This window comes from Tympanuchus pallidicinctus, unplaced genomic scaffold, assembly GCF_026119805.1.
Source record: "Tympanuchus pallidicinctus isolate F22 unplaced genomic scaffold, pur_lepc_1.0 scaffold24, whole genome shotgun sequence".
Classification (NCBI taxonomy): Eukaryota; Metazoa; Chordata; class Aves; order Galliformes; family Phasianidae; genus Tympanuchus; species Tympanuchus pallidicinctus.
In genome coordinates, this window is record NW_026294741.1 from 6600540 (window position 1) to 6613945 (window position 13406).

A 13406-nucleotide genomic window follows, 5' to 3' on the forward strand; every position below is an offset into this window, starting at 1 on the left:
GGGCAACGAAGCCTTGAGTTTGTCCACCTTCCCATGCTTGTCTATGCACAAGTTTCATTGGTCAAAGCTTGCTGCTGTTTCTACCAGCACATCCAGCTGCCCTCACTTGGGCACTAGGCCGAAGCCCAGAGTAAATGTGTCAGTCTGTCACACACAACTGGTTTGATCTTATTTAAGATAAACAACCTGTATTTTTAAACAACTGTTTTAAAACAATTTCAGCTGAAGTAAGAGCAGTTGAAGAAACATCCTCCCTTCATAATACAAACCAGACTTGTTTCTGCCTAGCTTAGGGTGGAGAAGTAGCTCACCTCTATCAGTTTAACAACGTTGACATGGTCCAGTTTCTTTAATATGGCTATTTCCTGATAGACTCTGTCCAGTGGTGCCATTGTTTTGGACTGCTCGCCAGTGGATGTTTTTGACCCTCTAGGAGGAGGTCGACCTGCAATCACAATAACACAGTGAGGAAGAACTCACCTTTCAGCATGCAGGAGTGAGCAGCAACTGGTACTTCTGCAGGGTATCTTGGGCTACTCTGGAAAATCTCATTGCCTTATTATGATCCCAAAGCATTACAGATTCTACCCTGAACAGTGATTCCCAAAACACATTTAGGCTTGCTCCTGCTGAATTTCCAGCCTGGTCTGCCCGTCAGATCCCATTGCCCCACTTTTTGGACAAGGTGCTATTCTGAAGGGACAGAAGAGCCCCTGGGAGGAAGGGGGTCTAATCCTACCTGAATTCCAGCACTTAATTAGGTTTCATATATGATGAACAGGGAAGAGCCAGTACTTCAAAGACGAGAAAATCAAAGCCAGAAACCCAATTACCAAGTGCTTTGAATTTCTTTGTGCTTGGTCTTTCACCACCCACTGCATTTTAACCAGCCCTCGAACTACTTGGGAAACCTTCAAATAAGGTAAAGTTCTGCACTCCTTCCAGGCAATGTTTCTATTGACAGATCTGCCTGAGGACAACAAGCAGATCTCAGAACATGAGATACCCACGTGGAAATCCATACTGCTTCAGGAGCTTCTTTTTGGAGAGGACTTTCATAGCCTGAAGGAAAATGAAAAATCAGTATTAAAACTAAACAAGAACTCAAAGTGCTCACTGCTTTGATGATGGAGCATGGTGGTCATCCCACAGAAAAAATTACTGGTTTTAATTCATTTCAAATAGGATATAGGAAAATTAATCCAATTCCTGCATTTAAGGCTGGAACTTAAGGGAAGAGGTGGGTTTCTCAACTGAACATTTATGTAACTTGTTTCTGGACGATGCTACGGCCATGCTGGAAGTCAGAGAAGTGTCCAGGCTGCTCCACCTTCCTTTTTGCCTTGCCAGAAGGTTTAGGAAGCAAAAGAGCTGGAGTGTCAAAGCCATACCACTAACATCCTTCAACCTGCATCACACACCCAAGGTACAGTGAGGACACAGCTCTGCCTTGCCTCGGAAGGCCTTATGCATTCTCATAACCATTTTTACACTATAAAGCCTCTTCCTGACTGCTAGAGCAACAAGTAGCATCTTTGTTGTGATCCAGCATGATACCCAAGGTCATTAGAGAGGTACTTCACAGGCACCCATCTCTGCAGCCTCAGCAGTGGTGCAGCCATTTCTGTGCATCTTTTCAGCAGTTTCCCTCTCACCTCCCACCCGATCATGCACTGGCAAAAGCACAAACACAGGAAGCATGGGATGGAGTCACTGTAATTTTTTCTGCCATCCAATTGGTATTAACACCATAACAAAAGGCAATGTGAATTTAATGAACGGCCTCTGTACCTCCATCTCATCTGTGAGTTCATAACTTTTCTGAGGGCCACATCCCCAAATGGCCCATCAAATAAATTTCCATGCAAAACCAGCTCTTGGTACAATTTGCTTAGGAAAATAGCCTAAACTCCCTGGCAATGGGACAGTTACTCATTCCCTCTCCCAGGATAGGTAGCTACTCCTCTTAATTAAGCATACAAATCTCTAATTCACACCAGAGTGACCCCCTCTGAAACATAATTAGCAAAAGACTCCTGCAGGACACAGTCGAACGCCAAGGAATTCTGTATTACTTCCATGATGGCAGGCTCTGCACACTGCCTGTTATTAACACATCCACCAGGAACAGGTCACCAAAGCCATTTCGGCGAGCTCCTTCTCAAGCTGTTTTTGCTGGCAATGCTGCTGTGTGCCCCGAGGTCCTCACCCACGCTCACGCTGCAGCCAGGTTCACAGCTCACTGAAAGGATTGTTATTTTTGGTACTGATCCAGTGAAATCCTTTGGATTTGCACCCGTGTAATTGAGAAGAGAACCTGGCTCAGCTCAGTGAGGCTCTCAATCCTGCCTGACAGCTCCTGAGCCAATGGAAATGACAGCACTGAGAGACAGGCTCAAAAGGACTTATCTTTCATTTAGCACAACGCTGTCTCCAATACAGGCAGCCAAATGATTCACAGTCTACTGGAAAGTGATCCAAGACATGCACAACCACATCCAAGAATGGTCAGGACCAAGCCTAGAGGACTTCTTGCATCCCTTACTTTTATCGCTCCATTAGGCAAGTTGGTAGGAAAAAAGTATCAAAGGGCTTTATATACTTATTCATCTGCCAACAGCACCAGCCTGGGAATAGAAAGCCCCTGTTGCCTCAGTCCCACCCTGAGACCTTTGCCTTCTGGCAATAAGCTTTAGAGAAAGAAGAAATAGAATATATAGTTTGGTGCATAAAACTCTGAAGCTGCATCAGAGCTTTAGAAACTGAACTACGGCTACAGCTGTGCCTGCATCAGCCCAGTCCTGGCTGGGGTCAGCTCTGGGGACGGCGAGACGGAAGCACTAAGGGACAGAGAGGAGCAATACTGAAGAAGGAGGGCTGACAACAAGAGCTTCTGAGGTCACCCAGCCTCTCCAAAAGATATTATGAAGGGTCACAGGGAAACAAGTGGGAGTTTCTGTAACATAGGTTAAGCTGACTACAAACCACCTCTGCTGTCAGCATACATCTACACCACTTTCAAATTGTGGTAGCTGTGGGTATCATACAGGCAGGGCTGCATCAGAAGAGAGGACCTGTGCCACTGAACTTCTAAACACAAATGTGGAATGAAAAACAAACTTTATCATGCAAAAGGTCAGAGCTGCTTAATTATCACAAAAGCGGAGATGGGAACACATGGCAGTGAAGCTGCACTGTAATTACAGAACGAGGCTTCCTCAATGAACTGGAGCTGTGCATTACAAGAGCAACACAGAGATGATCCAGCAAATCGCTCCTTCCAGGCTCACATGCAGGAAAGCGCCAAAGGCATTTCTATTTGCAGGCAGAGCTAATTACCCAGATAATGCTTTTTTTGATAAAGAATCAGCTCAGAGCCAAGCCAAGGGATTTTCCCTGTACACTGCTAAGTACTGCTTCAGCTTCCTCAGGAAAAGAGGAGACCCTCAAAGATCCCCCCTCCACACGCCCTTGCACCCACCTTCCTTCCGACTACTCACACAAGGACACAAGCCATGACGTTTTTCTGACAGGCAGTGGGAACTCTGCATTTCTCTTTGATGTCCATTTATTATTTAAGTCTTCTGCACTCCCCATAGCAACCCTGTAGCTTGAACTCACAGGAAAGCGGTTTTGTGAGGACATCAAGGGAGGAGATCTCAGATTTATGCAGGAGGAGGGACCTGGGACATAGCAGCCTTCACAACAGTGAGGCCTCGAACTCAACATCCTGTTTGTGTTAATGACAACTGGAAAACATCTGTTATTTGGGGGATGGAATAGCGACAAAACAAGGAAACCAATCAGCTGTGCCTTGTGATATTCTCGCAACACTTGGGATATAATCTTATTTGGTTACAGGAGGACTTGCATGGAAAAGGACCTAAACCCGTGCAAGAACAGAAAACCATACACAGTCCAGACCCACAGCTCCCAGGGGAGAGGGAAATGGTTCAAAACCTGGCTACTAACCACCAAAATCCTCTGCTAGAGCATGATCCAGCACCGTGGGAGTGCTGAGAGGATCACAGCACATTCCCAGTCCTCCTCCACCTGCCCTGACAGTGGCACCCTTAGAGAAAGCGGCTAAGCAGCTCTGCCAGGAGAGAGGAATGCTGTGGGGTGAGAGAAAAGCCTTACCTCGACAGGCTTAGCTGCCACATCCCAAAATCCTGTTCCCACTTCTACCTGGGGTGATCCAAATCCTCGCAGCATGCACAACAGTAAGACTTGCTGGTGACCATCTTTCACCCTGCAGTAACACTTTATGCAGCTCTCTGAGTTCATCAGCTCAGAAGGGACCTCTCCTCCCCACCCTGAAACTCGGGAGCAAAGAGCCCTGATACAAAGATTGTTAGGTATATACAGGTAGACAGCCTGATAACACAAATCTTGTTTCTTAGGAAACCAGATTAAAAAAGGGGAAAAAAGCAACTCACTGACAACCTACAATGCTATTGCTTTTGTCCAAAACTAGCGTAACAAATGTCCATCATAACCACTTTTCTCTGTGAGCTGATTTAGAGACTGAAAACAGGAAGGAGACATGACCTGAGGCATCACAGAATCAAATTCCATCAGCACAATGACTCCAAATTAGATCTCCACCTGGACACATTTGCCTTTGCTTTTTATTTGCTGCTCTTTCAACAGAGCTTGGCTTTTTCTGCTCTTTACCCCTGCTCACTGTCAAAGCATTTCCTGCAAATTGTGACACTGAAACCTTCCCAGCCACAAAGGGCTCCTAGGCAGAGCCTTGCAAACATTGCTTTAGCAGCTTTACACGCTGCTGCAGTGGCAGAGGCAGCTTTCTGTACCCAGCTCTGCAGCTGAAGGGTCACTTCCTTGGAGGGAGCACCAGTCACATGGTACTAGAAGCTCAGTTTCCCCAGGCTGAAATGTTCCCTGCATCCGCTGATGTAAATAAACACGATTTCACAGCCCTTCACAGCACTGCAGTTGTTCACAGCAACAAAGTACACAGCTCTTGGAAGCACTTGCTCATCTTTAATGGAAGGAAGAACGATCCACAAAATAAATACAACTCCACATTTTCCCCAGATGTGATGATCAGCTTTTTTTTCCTAAGAGTTTTTCCTAATTCTAGGTCATGCCCAAAATTCATTCAAGCAAGAGAAATCTCTCCATTCACTTTGTCAGAGATTCAATTCCTGATACCTGCAGTTATGAGAAGATCTTGCAAAAGGCCCTGTGTTTCAGAAGAATCAGATGTGTCATGCTCTGAATTGTACTCCACAACAAATTTTTCTGCTTTAAGATTTGCTCCTTTTTATTGCAGCATTCCAGCTCAAAGAAAATAAAGCACGCAGAAACATCCTGGTCTCGAGCTAAAGCTAAAGCACTGTACATGTGAACCAGCCACTGGGACTGCTCACTAAATGCAACCAAGGGGATGATTTTCTCCCATTGTCTGTTACTGCTTTACACCACTGACATAAAAACAATCCTCCAGAGCCAAACTGGTGACAACACGCGCAGAAAAGGCTCTCCCCAACTGTCAGAATCACAATTGCTTCTTGTAATTGCTGGTAACATACATTTGCATTAGATACCCGTGCCCAGTGGGTCAGGGTTGCTGTAACAGCCTCAGACGGGAGCAATAAGCAGAGCTGCATGGAGTTACCTCAGAGCTGGAAGCAGCACAGAGGTCACACACACTGGGAGGTGTGGGGAGCTGGGCAACCATTAGATAATTATGCAATTTGCTTTTGTTTCTCTGAAGCTTTAAAAAAAATCTTCGGCTCTGGTAAACATAAGCATGGCCATTTAGAAGCATGGGGGAAAAGAAAAAGCTTCACTACCCCAGCCAAAAGATTAGCAAGGATGTGAAGCACAGGCAGTAGCACTGCAGCCTTCCTTCCTGCAGGTCAGCAGTGCAGTCACCTGCCCTTTCCTCTCCCATATGCTTACACTCACAGCAGTGAAACAGTGGTGACACTCCTGGTGCTTCTGCTCTGATTCCACCTCTGCCACTATTGCATCTCTCACATCTCCCAGGATCAGCTTCAGGCACAGAGCCCCCATTCTGTTTCACCCCTGAGTTAACTCCCCAACAGCAAAGGAGAACCAAACAGTTGCATCCCTGCAATGCTGGGTTTGTGCATCCTGTCTCTCTTGGGCTAGCAAGGCCAAATCAGAGGTACAGTGACATCAGAGCCACTCTCAGGCTTCAGTAGCTTCAAGGCATTTGTCTAGATTAGGAAACTAAGCAGAGATTAAGCAGGGATTAACTAACACACAGCAGGCTAACCTGACCTAGGCCTTCACTTTTAACTTTGATTTGGCCAGTTAAACCTACATCTGAGGTGTTCACCTGCAGCCAAAGCATGAACAAAGACAGTTCACAACACCAACTACACTGACCTCTTGCCTGCTGAGATGTGACAACTGCCCTGCCTGCTCAGAGCAGCCAGAGCACCGCATCAGGATTTCCACCATGAAAAAAAAAATGCTTAGATTGAAATAAATACAGTGTGATGCATTCCCTACTTCATGCTACTGGCCCTGGCACTCCCCTAGGCTGATGGAACAGACGCATCAGGGGAGCCACAGCTGGCACTGCTGTTCTCTGCAGAGCTAAAATGTGTTGCTCCAGGACACGGGGGAAGCATTCAGAGAGCAGCAAAGAAAGGGAGCCCTCAGAAACAGCAACCACTCCAGTGTGGTGGATGAGTCAGCCTGGGATGGAAAGAATTGCAGTTCCTTTGCTTGGCCAGCTTCAGGGCACCTTCTCCAGATTTTTGTCTCATCTCTTCCATCCTTCAAGGTACTTCTCCCATGGTTTCATGCCCTCTGGCAGAAAGGAAGGGCGAGGGATACTAACAGGCATGCAGCTCCCACATGGTCTCTCTAACCTTGTACGCCACTTGTAAATCCAAGAACCAGGGAAAGAAAACTAGCTGGGCTGACCACAGTCACTCTCTCACCACCACAGGAGTGAGCACATGTTACGTTTCCATAGAACATTCCTATTCCCCTCTGCACTGCACCAACACGAGTCTGTCAGGGCACTCTGATGGCTCCATTCCCAATCACACAAGACTGCTCCATTGCAGCAGGGAAAATGAGATTGCCATGTGCTTGCCCTGCACTGTCCCATTGCTGAACAGGGCACGGAGCAGCATCTGCACTGCTGGGCCAGACTGACAAGGCTGCCTGGAAGGCAGCTGGGTTTGGGTTTCACAGCACTGCAACACTGGGCCCTTCCCAGCAGACACCTGTCATTCAACAGAAACTGCTCAAAGCAAGCTGCTTTCCACAAGCCTTCAGGCACATCCACACACAACAAGGCAGTTTTCCTTTTGCCAGCTGCCCAGCTCCTGCTTGCAGCCCAAACAAAATTAACAGTTTTCACAAGTGGGTTTTGTAGAAATCCCAGCTTGAACATTTAGGATTTGCCTGCTTCTGAAAAGAGAGTGACAGACAAGGAGGCTTCAGCATATACAGCCTTTCTGTATCTAAACCCTCTAATTCTGGCTTCAGTTCAGCAAAACATCTAAAAGCCAAGGCTTGCCCTCTGCACTGCATCCTACACCTTTATGGAGAGGCATCCTGCAAGAAGGAAAGATGCAGCAGAGCCAGACACAGCCAAGCTGAGCCGTGCCATTCAGCATTTCTGATAAAACCTTGTGTTTCCTTAAAAAACAGGCATGCTCATTGCAGGTCGCTCTTCCAATGCAGAGCAGGTGCTGACTACCACCACCCACACATGCCTTTCATTTCAAGTAGCCTGCTTCATAGCCAGACAGTGTCAGGACAAATCACCAATATGCTTCCTGCCTGCAAGGCCCTTGTCTGTTACATAATGCAGCCCACCTGATTCCCACTCACCACAACACATAGGCACACAAGCAGATGCACAGACAACTGCATATCACTCCATGCCCAGCAGGGATGTTTGTATCCTTGCATGCCGCTCAAATCAGAAACGCATGTGCTAAAAGCAGCAAGGAAAGAGGGGACATAGCTCTCACAGGTACAAAAGGAAATGAGGAGCAGTGGAGACTGTGGAGAGAAGGAGGGAGACACTTACATAATACTTGTCATCATCCTTGTTGTAGGCCAGCTTCACAACACCATAGGAACCCTGAAAATAAACACAAATTGCAGTTAGTTCAGCAGCTTTGCCTGGTCTCCTTGCTGCTCAGGACTGGTAGTTCGTAGCCCTCTATGTTCTGCCCACAGCAGCAGCCACAAGGCATGTGCTGAGGAGTAACACTGACTGGTGGAGTTGTGTGTCAGCCCATCCCCTCCTGCCCCAAGACCAAGCCATTGTGCCTGACCTACATCAAAAATGGCTGGAAAAGAGAGAGAATAATGTGAGCAGAATTTCTTGTGGAAGTTTGTATGCTTTGCATGGACACCTTTCTGCACTTCTGAGCAAGACCATTTTGAGCCATAAACCCCTTCATTTCTTTAGAGCGAATGAACTTCAGGGAGGACCAACAGCCTGCCTTCCTCCAACAGCCTGTTGGATTGTTACTATATCCACAGCTCCAGTGACAGCCTGAAGCCAAACTGCATCAAAGCCTCTTGCTTTGGAGAAGAGTTTGGGCTAATAAAACTTCTGGTGAAAGTCTGCAGCATGATATGCATTCAGCTAGAACCACCAACTGCCAAAGTAGGTACAGCTTCCAGAAAGCATAATTGCTTGTGGATCCATCTGCAGTGATGGCAGATGTCCAAACATGCAGGTGTCTGAACTGCTCAACAGCCCAGACCTCTAAATAACTTTGGAGCAATCTATTCTGAATCATTCTGCAGCATTTAAATATGGACTACAATAAACTAGTAGTTCATTCATAGAAATAAAAACTTAAGCTAGTGCTGGCATGGACCAAGCACCTGCCCTTCTCTTTTTGTTTTTTTGGTTATTTTGCTTCCCCTGATGGTTTGTATTTATGCATTAAAACCATTTAGTGTTACATTTGGCAAGCAAACATCTTGAAAAGAAGCCAACATAACCACCTTCAGAGGGAAGGAAAACAAAGTTAGATTTCAGAGGAAGTCATTCCACTTTGACCTTGAACAGAACTTAACCAAACTAATAAGGCAAAAAAGAAAACAAACAAACCAACCCCAAACTGAACCAAACACAAGTTTCAAGAAGTCTTGGCCAGTAAGATCTCCCAGGCTAGCACAGGCTTTTGACCTGTACTGTATGTGTGTGTGTATGCAGGTCTCTTATGACAAACACCAGCTCCAGGAACATACCTTGCCTATTTCACTCTGCAGCTTGTACTGGTTTAATTGCACACAGTCCTGTGGATCAAAAGCAGAACATAATTAGAGTACCGGTAAAAGGAAATTGTTTGATTCAGTGTCAAACAGAGGCAGAGCACTGAACAGCCAAAGACTAGATCTTATTTAAACCACTGTAAGTTACACTACAAGCACTACTTTGCTTGTTTTATAAAGACAGCTCATAACAAAGCAATTATGAGCTGAGTTCTGACTGTGGTGCAGTGGCTCCAACAGCACATTCACCCCCCAAAGCACCAGCACTGCTCCAGGCTCAGCCTGATGAGCCTGCCAGCAGCACCTGGCCCTTTACATTTACTGACTGCATCAGACTGCAATGTTCAACACCAACTCCAACTCCACAGAGCATGTGGCTCCCACGGATGAGCATCCAGGCACCCATGTCAGCCTCAGCAGAGCTGCAGGAACAACACCATCCCTGGCATCACCCTGGCAGAGGCCTTGACCCTCCATGGGCTGCTTGTGACAACTGTGGCTGCACCCAGCAGACTCATGGATTGGTCTTTGAGGAGAAAACACAGAGCCAAACTCCTCTGCTGTATTCTGCACAGGGCTGTACTCTGTGAGCAAAAGAACAAAACTCTGACACGCACACTGGCAATAAAAGCTTGATATCCAGAGATAGCGGGGCTGCTGCAGCCTCTTCGACTTCCCTAGGAAGTGAGTCTGAAGGGCAGGCTGCCCTTCCAGCAGCTTGTACTGAAAGGGTAAGATGTTGAGGAAGGGGATTATGTACAGTATTAAAAGATTCTCATGAGTTTGCTAGTCTCAAAAAAAAAAAAAAAAAAAAAAAAGATGCAAAAAAACCCCCACAGAGTGCTGGCAGTGCTTCTCCAAAAATTAGATGAAATTCCATTCTGATGGAGCCAAAGTGTCTGCATTTTCTTAAGCCTGTCCTGCACATGTCCCAGAGAAAGCTCATATGTCAGCACAGTGAGCCACAGCTCAGGGCACCAGGATCTTTCAGTAGTAAGGACCTGAGCACACGGGGTGCAGAGGCATCATCCCTTGTCCCCACCACGGCACTGCCATGTCCCCATTCCCGAGGTGAGTGCAGCATGACTCTGCAGAGCTCAGCAGGAATGCTGACTGCTCTCAGCTCACTATTTTGCAAATATTTATTCAAGGAGAGATTCTGGGGATGCTGCAGTACCTTGGAGCAGACTTAACAAACAGCATTTAACTGCATTGCAGGGGACAGCACAGCCCTCAACTCCACAGAGTGAAAGAAGCAGAGAGTTTCTGTCCCACGTGGATGAAATATGCTGAGCCATACACAGGACGTGCTTCTCCACACAGCATTTTAAAAACAACAGCTCTCTCCCTGGGACTGCCAAACACTAAAGCAGGCTGGCAACCCACTTCTAGCCTCCACACTAGGCACTCTGTGAACAAAGCTGACACCAAGCACGCAGATAGGTGGATTAGACTTCCCACAAGCCTCAAAATATCACAATCTGCAGCAGCATAGCAAAAGGGGTGCCAGATGTCTTCAATACGTTTGAAGGAACAGACAAATGTTACAGCTCCCCAGTAAAAGCAAGACCAGTTTGCAGATCAAGATGCATTAGAGCACTGATGCAGCATATGATAATTCTCGTACTTCCCCCAGCATGAGCCAGAAAGACTTTCCAATGCAAGTGAGCACCAAAGTGAAGGAGAATAAAGAAATGGGGAAATGATGACTTTCATAGCTCACAGTGGTTTGTCAGGAATACAAAGAATGACTAAAATCTCCATTTTGTTTCCAGTGAAGAAAGTTTTTTCCACCACCCTAACAAGAAAAAGAGCCAACAGTGAGTAATGGAGCCACAGAAGTGCATTAACTCTATTGATATCAAAGCACATCAAATCTTACCAACAGCAAAACCCAATCAATTAGAACTATGAGCAACAAGAGAGGAGAGCACGACCCAGCAAAAGACAAGAGATGAAGGATCGTACCCCTGAAATGTATAGAAGAAAATAAACTCACTGCATTTTAAAAGGAACTCCTTCTCAAATACGAGGCAGCATATAGAACCCAAGGTACAGACACATGAGGGACAAACTCCCAGGAAAGCACTAAGTCAGCAGATTCACTTCCCAGCAAAGCTGTGCTTTGCACTGCAGTGATCTACACAGATTAAGAAGGAACAGTTTTAGAAGGCAACACCGAGACAAGGGCTGAGGGAAGGCTGATGTCAGGGCACAGCCAGCTCACAGCCAGAGATCCAGCTCTGCAGCACAGCCTGCCACAGCTCCCTCACTGCAGCACAGCTCCTGCGATTCACACCCGCGCTGCTCTGCGTTCAGATAACTGCTGGTGAAAAGCACCATCTGAGCTTCTGCGGTGCTCTGGGCACTTGTGCTCAACTCAGCAAAAATTCAGACCAGCCTGTAGGTGCTTTTTACCTCTTTTTTTCCCCCTTCCTTGCAGAAAGGCTGTAATTCACAGCTCTGGTGACTCCTGCCACGTGTCACTGCAGACTGGCAGGTCTTTTATTATGTTATCATTTGGTTCTCCTGCAGGAGGTGGGATATTTGTACTATTTCTTTATCAAACACAAACACCGATCTCTCGGCCAACTCTTTATTATTATTATTTTTAAGATAACCCTGTACAATTCTCTTGATTTCATCACACCAGTGTTCTGCAACTGCTGATAATGTTTCTTACTGTTTGTACTTAATGAGAAGTGTCAGTGAATTAGACTGCTGCATCCATCTAAGCATGCAGTAATTGTTCCATCTTAAATGGCAGGTGCCCATTAGTTTGCCTGTCCAAGGTATTACTCAAAAGAAAGAGAAGAGAGGTCAGAGACACAGAAAATGCAAAAAGTGATTTAAAAAATCATAAATTGCAATGCAGTCCAGGCCCAAATCCATAAATCCTGCTGCCACCACTGTGTGACAGGAGCTTGGAGAAATGGAAAACTGAGCCTTTGCTGCCCATAGGGTACACTGGGGTGGAAATGAAGAACAAGAGCTTACTTCCAAAAGAAGACATTTCCAAAAATAATTAGGGCGGCCATGTATACATACATTGGGAAATATTCTACCCCTGAAAGGAAGCCAAATTCATCAATCTCAAAATAGCTATGAGTTTCATCAATTTAGAGATATGCTTTGCAGAGAAAACATGGGAGAGAAAACTGGGAACTTCAAGTCACTAGTGAAGACAGTGCTGTTTTAAAGCTCTCCCCCAGCTGAAAGGGGAAGTGAAAGCAGTTCTAAAAACAGACTAAATGAAAATAAAAGCCAGACAAGGGGCATCAGGGGCAGCAATGGATATAAATTACAAAGCTGTTAAGGGACAGAGAAGGACCCACAGGAAGCGCAGCACTCCTAAGAAGATAAGAAAAACAAATAGATGTTTAAACATCATCCAACAAGAGCAGAAGTTGCAGCCCAGCACTGTGAGTGGCTGTGGCTGTGCAGAACACCAAGGCTGAGCACCACCACCCGAGTTCACCCACCCCAAGCCCCAGATCTGAACGCAGCATGCCAGGCATTCGCTGAATCCCTGGCAGCTCATTTGGAGAGCAGCTAGAATGAAGACATCTTTTTCCAGACTTTTTCTCAAAGCCTGCTGGCATGGCTAATGGCTTTAGATTTCCTCAGTACATAACATGACAGCTGAGCTTCCCACGCAACTCTCACTGAGGCAAGAGTGAGGGGGCTGAGGGCAGTGGGATGGAAGCAGCCCCTCTGCAACTGTGGCTTTGTGCCTTCTCCTCCTCCCAGCCATACCTTTAAAATGAGCTCCAGGTAAATCGGAAACGTAACTTTTAAATAAAGGCTAATTAGTCCTAGGAAAAGTAATTAGCAGCGTCTGCGGGGAATTCTTCTTTGAAGGGATGTTTTACAAGCATCTTTGATCTTTTCAGTAGAACTCTAGCTTGAGCACTGCAGCAGGACTTGTACAAGAATGAAGTTTGGGACCTGCAGGGCTGGAGAGGGAAGTGCTTCAGCCCACCCAGAGCCTCAGTCCCTGTTGCTCCTCCGGTCCCTAGAGGATTTATCTCTGTGTAAGGCAAGGAAATCACAGCCTTGTGAAGAGAATCAGGCAGCTCCCAAGCATTTGAAGAGTACAAAACCTGAGTCAGCCCGACACAAGAGCACTGCCTCTCCCAGCTCCTGAC

At 46.3% G+C, this 13406-nt stretch overlaps 1 protein-coding gene across 2 annotated transcripts in view; it reads right to left on the reverse strand.

Moving 5' to 3' along the window:
* CAMKK1 (calcium/calmodulin dependent protein kinase kinase 1) overlaps positions 1-13406 on the reverse strand; it is an 87541-nt gene that overhangs the window by 30973 nt on the left and 43162 nt on the right. For both annotated transcript variants that reach the window (XM_052688729.1, XM_052688728.1), the window contains exons 4-7: positions 9235-9282; positions 8054-8107; positions 1011-1062; positions 312-445 (exon numbers count right to left, since the gene is read on the reverse strand). In XM_052688729.1, the coding sequence (XP_052544689.1) occupies positions 312-445; positions 1011-1062; positions 8054-8107; positions 9235-9282 (288 nt within the window). The remainder of the gene's footprint in view (positions 1-311; positions 446-1010; positions 1063-8053; positions 8108-9234; positions 9283-13406) is intronic.